Genomic DNA, 14832 nt, shown 5'->3' with positions numbered 1-14832 from the left:
CTCACATTGAGTCTATCAAAAAGGTCATCCTCAGGCTGTTTGTTCTCCATAAATAATTGTAAGTTCTTAAAAACCTACAAGAAAGAATTATTATTTTTAAGACCTTTACTTTGGAAACAATTGTAACTTTCAAAAAAACCCACAAAGCACTAGGGGCAGCACATTCTTTATCCAAACTCATTTACCATTTGTGCAGTGTGCATGTCTGCTTGCTCTTTCTCTCTACGTGAGTGTGCGCACTCACTAATTAATCTGCTCTGAACAACCTGTGGATACTTCACAGGATAGAGATTCACAGTATTTATCAGCTTCACAAATTTACAGCGATACCTTTTTATCTAACCTGTTCATACTTCAATTTTGTCAGCTGACCTAATGATATTCTCACCCTCCAACCCCCATCCCCAGTGTGGGATCCAATCTAAGCTCAGGATTTGCATTTAACTGCCAGGTCCCTGTAGCTTTATTTCATCTGGAGCATTTTGACAGCCAGTAAAGCCCACATACTGATGAAACCTTAGCCTGCAGGGCTGGATTACTAGGATCCTACACTCTGTAGGTCTCTGATTAAAGCCCAATATGGGGGGAAGGGAGGGGCACTGAGCTGCAATACCTCTTCAGCTACAGGCTTAGAGATCTAAGGACCAAAAGGCTACCTTTTTCACTCAATCAGGACCTGGGAGAAGTTGAGCCAAGCAACAAATGACAAATGTGCAACATGACCAAGGGAAGGAAATGTGGTTACATCATTAAAATGACATCGTGGGTTCAATCTTATGCTGAGTTTGTTGTGAGGGCCAACCTCTACAGCATACTCTGTTGAATACTGCCATGGGAGATGGCCCTCATTCCCAGGAATTGGGGGGGAGGGTACGGACACCAAACAATACCTCTCCCCTCTCTTTCAAGTGTTTTTCTAGTGCCCAGCAAAGCACAGAGCACACAAAAGCACTCAACAAATGCTTGTTGAATGGATGGATGAATGAATAAAGAATAGGCCACATTAACTTACTCGTTTCTCAACAGGGACTTTGTTGTAGTATCTGATCGAGTCCTTCCCAAGGAAATCAAACTCGACCACATATTCCTGGCCATCCAACTCCGGGTGCAGGTTGATATGCTCCACGCGGAGCGAGCAGCAACCCACAGTGTCTGCTGTTTCTCCCTCCTCTTTCTCATTACCTGCTCTCAGAGCAAGCTGTCCCAGAAGGAGAAAGTGAGAGAAAATATAAAGATTAGCATGAATGAAGAAACTTGAATCTCACAGGATCTCTAGAAAACCAAAATCAGAATTCTTTCAATTCTCTTTGGGGGTAGAGCATTAGTCTGCAAGGCCTGGGGAATTCTGGATTCTGCATTGTTGCTCCTTCCTCTATAAAGTGAAGTATGAAGAGTCATGGGATATTAAACTTCCTTATAAATCCAACCTCTTTACACGGTCTTCTCAACTGGGAATGGAGGAAAGTGTTTTTTTTTTGTTTGTTTTTTAAAAAAAATATATTTTATTGATTTTTCACAGAGAGGAAGAGAGGGATAAAGAGTTAGAAACATCGATGAGAGAATCATCGATCAGCTGCCTCTTGCACACCCCCCACTGGGAATGTGCCCGCAACCAAGGTACATGCCCTTGACCGGAATTGAACCCAGGACCTTTCAGTCCGCAGGCCGACGCTCTATCCACTGAGCCAAATCGGTCCTGGCTATTTTGTTTTTTTTTTTTTAAAGCAGCAACTAAGGGAATGTTTCTAGTCTTGGCAATCAGACGCAAAAAGTAAGTTTCTTAATTTTGCTTAATTTTTGAAACAATTCAGAATTTGTGCTCAAATACTATATGAAATACAAAACTGGTGGGAAAAAACATGGAATTTTTTCTTCTAAAGAATACTGAGAAACTGATCTCCAGAATAGTCTTCAATGTGATGTATTAGCAGAACTTTTAACCAATTTTAAGGGTTATAATCTTATATTTTTAACAAGAAACAGAAAAATATCAGAATTCATTGCTCTTAAGACAGCAAAGGCATTGCTTTGTGCAACTTTTGTTTCAGTTACACAAACACAAATATAATTGTGTTGGGATGCGATGTCAATTATTTTTGGTGGCTCATAGAAAGAGTTTGAGAATATCACAGCATTTCTGGCATATTCAGGTTCAGGCAAACTCTCCTCTCAGGTAGACTGTTCAGACAGCACCAGATGTGGACTGACTCTTTCTCCAGTTCTACCCTCCCTATTGGACCAGAGACTGAATGAGCAGGACCGGGTGCTGGCTTGTCACCACCTCTCCAGTACTTAGCATTGGGCCCAGAGGAGTAAATGCTCCTTGCCTCTTTGTTAAGCTGAACACATCAGGCAATGTGACAGGCAGACGCTCTCACCTTGTCGATGAAGTACAGGGCAACAGCTCTCTGTCTGACTTTCATCTCTTTGGACTTCCAGTCTTCTCGATACTGGTTCCGGATCTTGTCCACACACTTCTTCAGCCTCCGAGCGGTCTCGTATTTCTGCCAGTCTTTCTCACCCTGCAAAGACCCAACCCCAAAGGTGGATTGCTTAGGGATGGTGAGTAAAGATAGACTACATACCCAAGTTCAGAGCTTTGCACCAAAGAGAAGAAACTTGAGTTTTTAAGCAAGGGAGAAAAACAGAGTACTGAAGAGAAAATTTCAGGCCTCTAATCCCGTTTCACTATCCAGCTCAATTGACTCCTAATTACTAAGAAACTAAGAAAGCCTCTGGCTTCCACTTTCTGAAATGTTTACGTTCTTGAGAAAAGCCCACATGGCATGTCCCCAAACTGACTTCTGTCAACACAAAGGGTATAAATACCCCCATCACAGCGTTACTGTGACCCAGCAGCAGTTTCCACTGGAACTGAATTTCATTAAATTCAAGACAGCCATTTAGTTTGATGGAAGAGACTGTCAAGGAAGCAGAACCAAAGATTACAACATGTAATTAGAAAGGAACACAATGATTTCTAGGAATAGCCATAATTACGCACCATTTCCTAACTTCTGCGTTTAAAAATATTCTTGATTAGACTGAGGGAAATAATGTTACTGGGAAGTCTTTTTGTAAACATTAGAGCTTTTTATGGAAGTTTAAAAATTGAATTCTAAAGCAAATTAAAGACTTTTAAAAGATATGAAAAGGCTGAAATCTTCCATCAACAGTGATGGAAGATTTCTGCTAGCAAGGACTAATAGTATCAAGTGAGAAAGGTAAGGAGGGAAAAAATATTCAAGAAATTTAAGAGCATCAGAATTACCAGGCCTACAACATATGACATGAATGCAGGGATGGAATTTCAGAACCCAAGAATATGCTCTTAATTCCCCCACCCCACAACAAAATAGTAGTAGTAATTTTACCCACATATGCCTGCTTCCTGCCTATGACACGTGGTCTTTCAGATGTAAGAACTGTGGTCAAGGTAACTGGCCCGAGCACACGGGAGAATGAGGAACATGGAACAAGAAATATCTTCTACTTCTCCTAACAAACACTCAGCAATGGAAGCAGCTCACTCAAGTATGCTAAGGAGTTGTCAGCACCCTCCCACACTGAGTGTGGACTAGCTATATATATTTGTTTAGCAATAAAACAAGAGGTTTAGTAACTATATGTTGTTGTGGGTGGATAATTTAGTCATTGGTAATACAGAAGAAATATCTAAGTTCTATTTCCAGACAATGGAAAGCTGAAAACTTCTCACAGGTTTTTCTCAGTACATTTTGACGTTAAGAGTAAGAACAGGTGTGACATAAGCTGTCCTTGTGTACCAGTCAGTAATACGTCTCCGTGACATAGCACATAAGATTAGACCCGGAGGCTCATCTACAACAACATAGTCTCCAGCACAGGACTGGGCTTCTCTCCTCATACTCTAAAAAGCACAGAGGCCTACTACAGCCTGACTCTGACTCTTCCAAGTCCTGTAGAACTTATTTCCTCAGTCCCTTAGTCATGCCACTGAAACAAGGTTTAGAAAACCCAACAAATAATTCATTCACGGAGGCTACCATGGCCCAACTTTTCCGCATATGTTGGTTGGGCTCCTGGTACAGGGAATCGAAGATCCTCTCAAATAAGGACTCAGCAAAGCCACCTTGTCTAGGTCTGGCAGGGGAAGGCTGGCCTCCAGGAAGTATGTTTACACTTGCTGCCTTCAGTGTCCCTGAGCAGAATCCAGAGTAAAAGGCACTTGAGAAAGTTTTCTCAGAATACTTGTAAAAAATAAAGTATCTATTTTGGTCATCCAAGTCAAGGTTTTTATCAAAATCATCTCAGGAAAACAAGGTGTCCACTGTAGAGGGCTGCCTTTGGCCCCTTGTCCTCTTCCCAGACTCAGTCACCCTTTGTAATAGACAAGTATCCACTGCCCAGCTGGTGTGCTCAGTGGCTGAACACTGACCTATGAACCATGAGGTCACAGTTCGATTCCCTGTCAGTGCACAGGCATAGGTTGCAGGTTCGATCCCATCTGAGGCATACAGGGGGCAGCCTATCAATGAGTCTCTTTCATCATTGATGTTTCCCTCCCTCCCTCCTTCTTCCTTCCCCTCTGAAATCAACCCTATCCTATATAATAAAAGGCTAATAGGTAAATTGACCAAATGGCAGGATGACCGGTTGCTATGATGTGCACTGACCACCAGGGGGCAGATGCTCAATGCAGGAGATGCCCCCTGGTCAGTGTGCTCCGTCAGCGGGAGCACCACTCAGCCTCTCCTGCCTCTGCGGCAGCGCTAAAGATGCCTGACCATCAATCGGACATCCCCTGAAGGCTCCAGGACTATAAGAGGACACAGGCTGGCTGAAGGACATCGCCCCCCCTGCCCCCCAGCCCCAAGTGTACGAATTTCGTGCACTGGGCCTCTTGTTAAAATATATTTTTTAAAAGAGAGAGACTGCCTCTCTTGCTGGCTGTGCAGTTAAAAAGTACTGTCAAACTCAGACCTCAAAAAGTCCTCACTGTTCAGCTGCTGAGTGAGAAGTAGCCAACGAGATTGATAGAAAGCTGAATGAATCATATTTCCTTTTCCCTCAACAAATACCACTTGCCAAGTCTTTAACCATCTTCTTAACTCTTAGGATCCCAACCCAGCTGAGTCAGCCACTGGATATAAGGTTCTAGGCAGGACCTACATCTGGGTGTCTTCTAGGTTCACTGCCATAACCATCATCAAGAAACCAGCACAAATCTCTGCCCCTGAAGTACTGCCATCACTTGTTTTAGGTCATCACCATTTCTTGCCTGAAATACTAGAGTCTCCCTACTTGTTTGCATCTAATCCATAGAGCAGCAGTCAGAACGATCCATTATGTCACAGGTTTCTAACACACACACCTTCTTTAAAACCCAATGGCCTCTTATTGAACTTAGGATAATATAAAAAACCTTCAGGAAATGTCTGAAGGATTTGGCCTCTCTAGTGGCCCCTGAATTTCCTTCATAAAGCTGTTCCTGACTTTTTAACTGCTCTATTTATCTAAAGCATTTAATATTTGCCTTTCTTCTAGTATAACTGAATTCTTACTGAATCTGCCCACTAGACCACAGGTTCTTTGAGGGCTAAAGCCGCTGTTATCCACCTGTGTGATATCTCAGAAGGGAATACAATACATTTCTTTATACAGGTTCACTTTTGCTCACCATGAAGTTCTCTTTCTGATTCTCTACTTACTCAAAACTAGAAAAAGTGACATTTTCTAAATGAAGAAAACATAAATGGGTAATTTTCATTAGAACACAGGACTATGAGCTAGAAAAAGTGCAGTTCAGTCTCACTAAGATACATGGCCTTTTGAGCTGTGGCCTTACAATTAAACATTTAATGACCTATTAATATAAACAAAGATTAAGAAGGTCTTTAGTATCAGTCCCCTGCATGTAAACAGTCACAGTCTACATGGAACTAATCCCTTGACCATTTTCTTATGGAGCTCATCTCTCTTTGAGGCTGCTGATCACATTTCCATAGTATAATATATCTAAGGAAGTAAGTTCGTGGGACTCTCCCAAGCAGGGTATTCCTGGCCGGCTAACAAGAACTGACTGCCTTTCCCAGTTTTCCCCTTTCAATTACAGCATGAGGATGTTTAGCAGTTGGTGACGTGTTTTCATATGCATTATTCCACTTGTCCTGGTGGAACCTACTCACCTGAAACCTTGGCAAGTCAGAGTATGTAAGATTTTACAACTTTTATCTGGTTTCAGAGCAATTATATTCCCTTCTTCAGTGGCAGGAAAGGTGAGGAAAAGAAAAGGAACTATAGAAGCCAATACATTCTGAACTCTGGCTAGCAGACAATATGAACGCAGCTACCTTGTTTGCTCATACCATTCCTAGCACCATGCAATACTGTGTCAGGCACATACTGGGATTTCAGCAAATATTTGTGAATAAATGAGCAAGATTACAAAGCGATGCAAAAATGGATACCCCTTAGGGAGGTCTCTGGATAATGCCAACCTTGAAAGTACTTGCCTTCTTTTTGTGGGGAGGGTTTTTAATTTGTCAAAGTGACTCTAAAAGTCTAAAAACATTACATTTCAACAAAAAGAGACTGCCCACTAACTGGGGCAGCTCTGAACCACCCCTTACCTTAATTCTTGAACTGGGATTCAACATGATGTATTTAATGGAACCTTGGATGTTCTCTGTCCAAGAGACCAGCCAAGTAACCTTATTATCATGTCGGACTTCTTTCCATTTATGTCCTGGAGGAGGAGAAGGAACCTTGGCATCTCTGTGGAAATAACAAAACAGGAGGGCAGTGAAGTGAGGACACGTGAGGAACAATTTCACCTTTCCTGACCTAATGGAGATTAATTTGCTGAGCATATAGGTCCAAGTTTCTTCCTCACCAATCAATACATGAAACACACTTGGAGATGTACACATGAAAATACTGAGCTGCCCTCATCAGTTCTCTAATGTGGGAAATATTCCCAACGACTAAGAACAAAGGAAGCCCCACTTCGTTTCTGACCCAAAGGATGAACCGGCTCACTTGCTACAGTTGATGATTATGTCCTCAGGCATGACCCGTCTCTTCAGCATGCCCATCTTGGGGTGGTTGCCACGGCCACGGAAAAGCCCAGGCGGTTCTATCTTGAAGTTGGCAATTCTCTCTCTGTGGTTATCCATAATACAGAAACCATATTCTTTTAGTATTTTTTCATTCTCCTCTTTGATTTTCTGGAAGACAGCAAGAAAATACTCAAAATGGGTTCAAATAGCTGTTCTCTACTTAGATATTCTTATCTCTCGTGTGAGAACAGGTCAAAGTAACATCTAAAAACTACTAAGAAATGAATTCAAGTTCGAAAAAACCTCTAATAGAATTTTCAAACTTAAATACAATAAAATTTCCCTAAAGATTTACCTATAAGGATTAATTGAACTATAAATTTTGTCATCTTTAAGAATATAAGTTTATAAATATACTAGAGGCCAGATACATGAAACTTGTGCAATAGGCCTTCCTTCCCCTGGCTGCAGCACAGCTTCCCTCTGGCACCCAGGACTGGCGCTTCCCTCTGGCCACCGGCCGGCACTCACAGCCCCAGCTTTGTCAGGAAGGTTGTTCAGAAGGGCGCCTGGTCTAATTAGCATATTACTCTTTGATATATATAGATTACCTTGGTAGTTTTTTGTTGTTGTTAATCCTCACAGGAGGATATTTTTACATTGATTTTTAGAGTGAACAGGAGGGGGAGAGAGGCACATCAATTGGTTGCCTCTGGCATTGCACCCCAACCAGGACTGGCATGGAGCCTGCAACTGAGGTATGTGCCCATGACCAGAATCGAACCTGTGACCCTTCAGTCCACAGGCCAACACTCTATCCATTGAGCCAAACTGGCTAGGGCACCTTGGTAGTTTTAAATGTAACTTTAAAAATTAACACCAGCCCTAGCTGGTTTGGCTCAGTGGATAGAGCATTTGTTTGTGGACTGGAAGGTCTCCAGTTCAATTCCAGTCAAGGGCACATGCTTGGGTTCTGGGCTTGATCCCCAGTAGGAAGCGTGCAGGAGGCTGCCAATCAATAATTCTCCCTCATCCTTTATGTTTCTTTCCCCCACCCCCACCCCCCCCCCCGGCCCCTGAAATCAATAAAAATATATTTAAAACAAAAATTAACACCGTTTTGCTGAGCACTATCAATATGGATGGACAAGAGCCTTTCTGACAGGGCCTCATACGCAGCACCTCCGTGTTCTCTCTCAGATTCCAGAGGCATTCAGTTGAATAGCATTTCACATGGGTTTTCAAGCTCAAATAAGTCTGTCAGAGATTCTTTCCTAGATATTAGTTACAGACATTGTGACCCTTGCTCCAAAAAGGCAAGGGACAGATTTGAAGGCCCGTAGCCATCTGCTGCCTCGTCAGTCCTATGATACTTAGCAATTCAATTTAACCAAGTCCCATTTCCCTATGGGTGGGTTCAGACTCAGAACTTACTGGCAGCAAGTGTCTTTGGCAGGGGCTCTGATGAGGTGATACTTACAAAACCTCCCTATCTTTGGATCAATATTCTAAGAACAAAACACCAGAGGTTTTTAAGTTTAAAAACACCACTGAAGTGCATCATAAACCAAATTTCACTTATCTGGAATATTGGGGAGAAGACTAAGCCGACATGAAAAAGACTAATGCAGTTATTCTTATAGTAACTCATTTTCATACTAAAGGTCAAATAGCCACCATCAAACAATGAGTTACAGATATATAGCTTTGGCCAGGTAGCTTAGTTGGTTAGAGCACCATCCCAATACGCCAAGGTTGCAGGTTTGCTCTCCGTCAGTTCACATACAAGAAGCAACCAACGAATGCATGAATAAGTGGAACAACAAATCGATGTGTGTGTGTGTGTGTGTTTTCTTTCTCTCTCCTTTCCCTCCTCTCTCTCTTGAAATCAATCAGTAAATAAATTTTTTTAAAATAACATAAAATACAATGGCCTAAATTTTAGAAGCATGCCAAGTTTTAAAACACTGAATCTCTAAGGGCTTTGAAGTGCAAAGAATTTCTTAAAATCCTTAACTTCCGGACCTCCAAGTTGAAGTAAATGAAACTCCAGCTTGCATTCCTTTAGATCAGGAGTTGGTAAACTTTTTCTGGATAGGAAATACTTTAGGTTTGAGAGCCATAAGGATTCTGTTGCAACTGCTCAACTCGGCCACATGAATGCAGCCACAGATAATGTGTAAATGAATAGATGTGGCTGTGTTCCAATAAACTTGTTTACAAAAACAGGCAGCCTATCGTTTGCCTACTGATGCTCTAGAAGAAAATGACATCCCAGCTGGATACTGAAAAGATCCTTCAGGAAAAAGGCTGGTCAAGAATGGAAGATGCATATAAATGAGCCTGGCTAGATTCCAGTGTAAAGTAGACCAGAGAAAGGGAGGTATATGGCCAGTAGTATTTGATTTGTCATAGCTCTCTAAAACACAGGATCCACTGTGAGTAAGACAGATCTGTCAATCCTTAAGAACTATATTGTTGGAGGTCAGCAGCATCAGGGTTTTTATACTGAGCCATCAAACAAAATGCTATTCACAATCTTCAGTCTATACAAAACCCTGAAGAAAATCTATTTCTCTAGGTTGAGAATCCTAAATCTTTAGTACAGAGCCATGTGAGATTACTCAAGCCAAAGCTGTCCTATAAGAACCAAGAAGAAAAATGGATGAAACAATCCCTATTCCAAACTCCTCAGAAATTTAAGAAATAGTACCAGTTTCTCTTCCTTGCTCATCTGTTTCCGAGCTTCTGACTGGGCTTTGAAATACTGGTTCATATGGGTAAAATCACATTTGCTTAGGTTGGTGATAATATTCTTCTCTTCATTATTCATTTCCTAGTCAAAAGAAAAGAGGGAGATAGAAGAAGGTAAATACTCTAGTAAGCCCTCAGATTTCCCTGCAATTATAGCAAAGCATCATTTCTTCAGTCAAAGGTATCTGGATAGGTAGTCAATCTAAATTAGTGAGATTTGAAAAAAAATATAATTTTATTATTTCCTTTTATTATAAAACTAGAGGCCCAGTGCATGGGTTAGTGCACATTGAAAAAGTTAATTAGAAAGTGTCTGGCAGGGCGGGACTGGGCGAAACGGGCCAGCCGCACCTGGGGTGGTGCCAGAGCTTGAAGGGCGCCTGCAGAGTGAGCAAGGTCCCTCAGCCTGGCCTGTGGGGATCAGGCCAAAACTGGCCGTCTGACGTCCCCAAAGGGGTCCAGGAGTGCAAGAGGGCCCTCTGCAAAGTTGCTGTTGCTCCTTAGCTCATGCATTGAGCGTCTGCCCCCCTGGTGGTCATTGCGCATCATAACTACCAGCCAGTCACTTAGGCTTTTATATATATATATATATATATATATATATATATATATATATATATATATATATATCTGACATTAAAATGTTTAAAATCAGTTATCATTAAAATGTTTAAAATCAGTTATCATTAAAAAAGGTAATTCTTACGTAGCATCTTGGACTCCTTGGCACATTGCCACAATCCTTTCTAGGCATATGAATACCAGTTGGAAAAAATAGAAATAAAGAACTATTCCCATACCCAGCCTCTTTTAGAAACATTATCTCCCTTTATTCACTTATTAAACCTTATTTCCAGAGCTATTCAGAATGTAAACTTCAGCTTGGCCTCTGCCTACATTATCCAAATTGAGAATAAGATTGTTTAAAATCACCTAGGCAGATACATGGGTTTAAAAGCAGAAAGCACCTAAAGCAAATAAGAGGGACAGGGGCATCCCATTAATATCTCTCTGCAACAGCAGACAGAGTGCAGGTGTCTGAAACAAATTCTCCCTTGCACAGCGGGAGCTGAGGTTTCTATTTGGCCACATGACAGTGGGGAGGAAAGAAATGTAAGCATTCTTGTTGGACAGAAATCTTATACAATATAGTAAATGAGTAGAAAAAAATAACCTTTAACATAATTCATAAACTCAAATTTTATATCCCGGGATTTGCTGTAAAATTGTGGTTTCTTACTTTTGATCTTTCTTACTATTAGTTGATCAATATTTTTGCAAGATGCTAGGATATTAATACATGAGCTACAATACCTTTCTCCAGTCTTTAAAGAAATTTTTCCTAAATATTTCCTTAGTAGTATATTCATGGTCGAGCATTTTTGCAAAGAACGTAGCTACTTCTTCTGCTTTGGGGCTCAGCTTCATGATTTTACCTAGAAAAAAAGTGGTTCCAAAAAATAAGGTATAATATTCATGTTCTGAGTATAAACACTGAGCTCTGGAGAAATCTACTTTAATAAGGATTTACCTTCCCAAGATATCTAGAGGTCTGGTGCACGTGATAACAATAACAATAAATATAATATTCTGACTTATATCTACTTGTATAGATGTTCCTTCTCTTTAGCAGATATTTACCTGGGTCATTTTCTGGAGACTATGTCAGTCAGTAAATTGTTCCCAGGGATGACCTGGGGGAGGCCCAGTCACTCTTCCTTTTCTTTTCAGCAAGCAGGGTCCTTTATACCTCTTCAATGATTTTTAAAAACGAAATCCTCAAGGGACACCTGCCAGTGCTAAGCTAAGCAGCTTCTGTTCAAGAAGGGGAGGAAAGGATAGGGCAGGGAGCAGAAGAAAGGAATTGTGGAGAAAAGAAATAGGCTACTTTATTCTTTAAAGTTAGGCGGGTGGAATATGAATAAAGAAATATGTCCATAGCAGGCAAGCCCAGATATCTCTATGAAAAGTCTAAGACAGACCTTCCTCTACAATGTTGCTATTCAAAGTGTGGCTCACAGACCAACAGCATCAGCATCAAGCAGAAGTTTGTTAGAAATACAGAATCTTAGGCTCCACACCAGACCTGCTGAATTAGTAAGTGCATTTTAATAAGACCCAATGGCTTGTGTGCACAGCGGAGTTTGAGATGCATCGCCCTGGAACAGGCATTATGAGGTTGCTTCATTCAGGGCATCAGGACTCAGTGAGGATACAAGGGATGACTGGGTCCTCAGCAGAGTGCCCACGTTTAACAAAAGCCCTTCTAAAGGAATCCAGATGTTATACAGCGTAGAGTAAATCTGAATGGGTTCTTGGGGTTTTGTGGACCTCAAGTAGTTAATAAAAGTACTCAGGAATTAAATCTACTTTTTAAATAGTGTACTTTAAACAGTACTCTTAGGGTCCATTTCCATTTTTTCCTTGAAAATCCAAATTTACAAGGCCATCCATCCATGGCATAATTTGGCTATACTTAAAATCAATTGGGTTAAATACCATACCACTACATTACTACTTACATAGGTACTAATAATTCATTAGGGATTTTCACATTTATTATAGAAAACTAACTTAACTAGAAATCCAGTTATTTCAAAACTCAGAAGACATCTCATCTCACGATGATGGCAGGTCAGTGTCCCTGACTGTAGGGATGCAAGAAATCATAGCACAAAATCGAAACTGCCATGGTAGCCGGAAAGAACCTTCTTGGAATCAATAACTTAAAAGGCCAACAGGTGGCGCTGCTTCCCCATCAACCTCCCAAGCTCCAGCCTTTGGAAGAGAGACTGAGGGCAAAAAATAGACTGGCTTTCAAGGGTTTCCTGCACTTCTTCACAACTCCCCCATTCCCATCTGAAGCAGACTTGCCAGTAAAGTTGTAACATGCTTCCATTATAAAGGAAAACATTAAGTCACTAAGAATAAAACAAATGGCAAGAAAAAATGTAAATTGTTCTCTCAGGTCTGTTTGGTATAAACTAAACAAACAGCAGTATTTTGTTAAATGGAGACTGAACAATTTTATTAATTTCTATCTCAATAGAGAAAGCAATTTTGACACCTCCTGTTTTAGATGAGCTGTCAAAAGATGAAATGACTGCTTCCAGCAGCAGGTGGTGGAGGATGACTCGAAGGTTCCTGGCAATGACAGTGCTTTGTGGAAGAGGCTGAGCTTCAGGAAGAAGAAATTGCTGAGTCAGCTGAAAACTGGAGGTTCTTAAGAGGCAATTCACTGCTTCAGCCAGCCTATGCTCCACCTCCCTGGCAGGCTAAAAGAATCTGAGAATTCTCTTCCCTAGAGAGTAGGCAGGACTTACAGAATCAATTTGGACTAGCAAGAGAACTGTGACTTCCTGGCTTACTGCAGTAGGAGATTACATAATCAAAGGAAAGAATTCCAGAGAAAGACCAATTGAGAAAATACTATAGCCCTGGAATTGGAGCTCCTATGACACACAGAACTAAGCAAGAATTGGGGGAGGGACCATGGCGACAAGTGATGACTATTCCAGCCCTGGCTTCCCGTCCTGAGAAAAGAAACCCAAAGACTAGGGAATCGAGCTTTCCCTCAAATCACTGTGAATCTCAAAGTGAGGCTTTACCAGTTGGCCTTTCTAAAGCCCTTGGTAAACCCAGACTAGGGCTACAGATTAACTGTACTTTTATGACTGTCTTTTTCAAGGTTGTTGACTCTCTTTTTCTTTGGAATTTTGGCGTTCAGTCACATTTAAGAATCTCCAGAAATGACTGGTAGGTGTCTGTAGCAGAATACTATGCCTTTGCTATATGTGCATTCTAGTCTGATATGCTGCTTTGAAAAAATGCCCTGCCTAGTTCTTATAGAATCCTTAGAATGTGAGGGCTAACAGAACTTTGTCCTGTGCTCTCTGATAAACACAGGACAGAATGTTTATTTGATGTAAGCATTTGTCACTGAGGCTATGAGGTCCAGTAGACTGCAAACACCACGCGATCGAGGAATAGTCAATAATGGCCACTGCTGAATCTCGGTATCTGATCACAGACACATTGAAGAACATGGTTTTTAAAAACAAATTCCAGTTTGCCAAGTTACTTACTTTCAAGACCCAGCCTTTCAATATAAACTACTCCCTTGACCCGTAAGCATTCATGGCCCTGAGGCCACTGTTAGTAGACAGAGATGCATAAGAACTTTGAATGTTCACTACCAATGCTTTCAGTTCTTCTGCTGAGTGTTTCTCAAAGTTTGGCCAGCAGACCAACTGGTTCAGAAGCACCCAATACCACTCCACACCTATTAAATGGCCCAGATCCATGTGGGGTCAAGCACATAAGGGTTTGAAAAATAATGCTTTAGCCACTTTTGGATAGAAATCTTGGAATGAGGGAAATCAATTGAACATTATTATCTGCATACTGCTACATTGCCAATAGAAGGAGAGTCAAAGACTACTCTCAAATTCTTCAAACGAAGGATAGAAATACCTATGAGTCAACGAACACTTCTAAGGGTTCTATGAGAACTAGGCAGGGCATTTTTTCAAAGCACGACATCAGATAGCAAAGGCATAGTGTTCTGCTATAGACACCTACCAGGCCTACACCTAGAGGTTGATGACAGACTAATCCTCAACCAAATATTAGTACTATTTCTAGTGATGCACAGCTTGTCAAGTTTGCATTATATTGCTAAAATAAAACACTATCATTCAAGTAAGGCTTTTCTAATAACTTCTGCAGAGTGGCTCCTTAGATATAAAGTTCAGATAAAAGAACTCAGACTGTGGGCCCAGTGCGGTGAGTTATGTAGAGAATAAAACAAAATGAAATAAACAAAAGGATATACAGCACAGGGTCCTTCCTCACTTTCTATTCCTAAATAGAATCAGAGTCTTTTCTTGTCCAAGAATTAGATAACCTTAGAACAACTCACCATCATAGTAAAACTTGACACTCTCTGGAAGAGGCTCATATGGTGGAGCAAATACAGGACCTTTATGTTCTAGAAATTTCCACTTGATGCCCTCAGGATAACGCTCTTCTTCCCACC

The 14832-nt window shown here is 41.1% G+C and overlaps 2 protein-coding genes across 2 annotated transcripts in view; one reads left to right on the top strand and one right to left on the bottom strand.

The window, feature by feature from the left end:
- The window catches only part of ZHX3 (zinc fingers and homeoboxes 3), a 280813-nt gene that overhangs the window by 167142 nt on the left and 98839 nt on the right, over positions 1-14832 (top strand). The gene's annotated exons all lie outside the window — the stretch shown is intronic.
- TOP1 (DNA topoisomerase I) overlaps positions 1-14832 on the bottom strand; it is an 83455-nt gene that overhangs the window by 7491 nt on the left and 61132 nt on the right. Inside the window, exons 9-16 of the mRNA XM_084887553.1 lie at positions 14716-14831; positions 11109-11230; positions 9754-9876; positions 7021-7208; positions 6612-6756; positions 2379-2522; positions 1013-1198; positions 6-74 (exon numbers count right to left, since the gene is read on the bottom strand). Coding sequence (XP_084743679.1) covers positions 6-74; positions 1013-1198; positions 2379-2522; positions 6612-6756; positions 7021-7208; positions 9754-9876; positions 11109-11230; positions 14716-14831 — 1093 coding nt within the window. The remainder of the gene's footprint in view (positions 1-5; positions 75-1012; positions 1199-2378; positions 2523-6611; positions 6757-7020; positions 7209-9753; positions 9877-11108; positions 11231-14715; position 14832) is intronic.

This window comes from Pipistrellus hanaki (genome assembly GCF_964339955.1).
Source record: "Pipistrellus hanaki genome assembly, chromosome: 6".
In the NCBI taxonomy this organism is placed as follows: Eukaryota; Metazoa; Chordata; class Mammalia; order Chiroptera; family Vespertilionidae; genus Pipistrellus; species Pipistrellus hanaki.
This window is presented reverse-complemented; position numbering and strand designations above follow the sequence as displayed.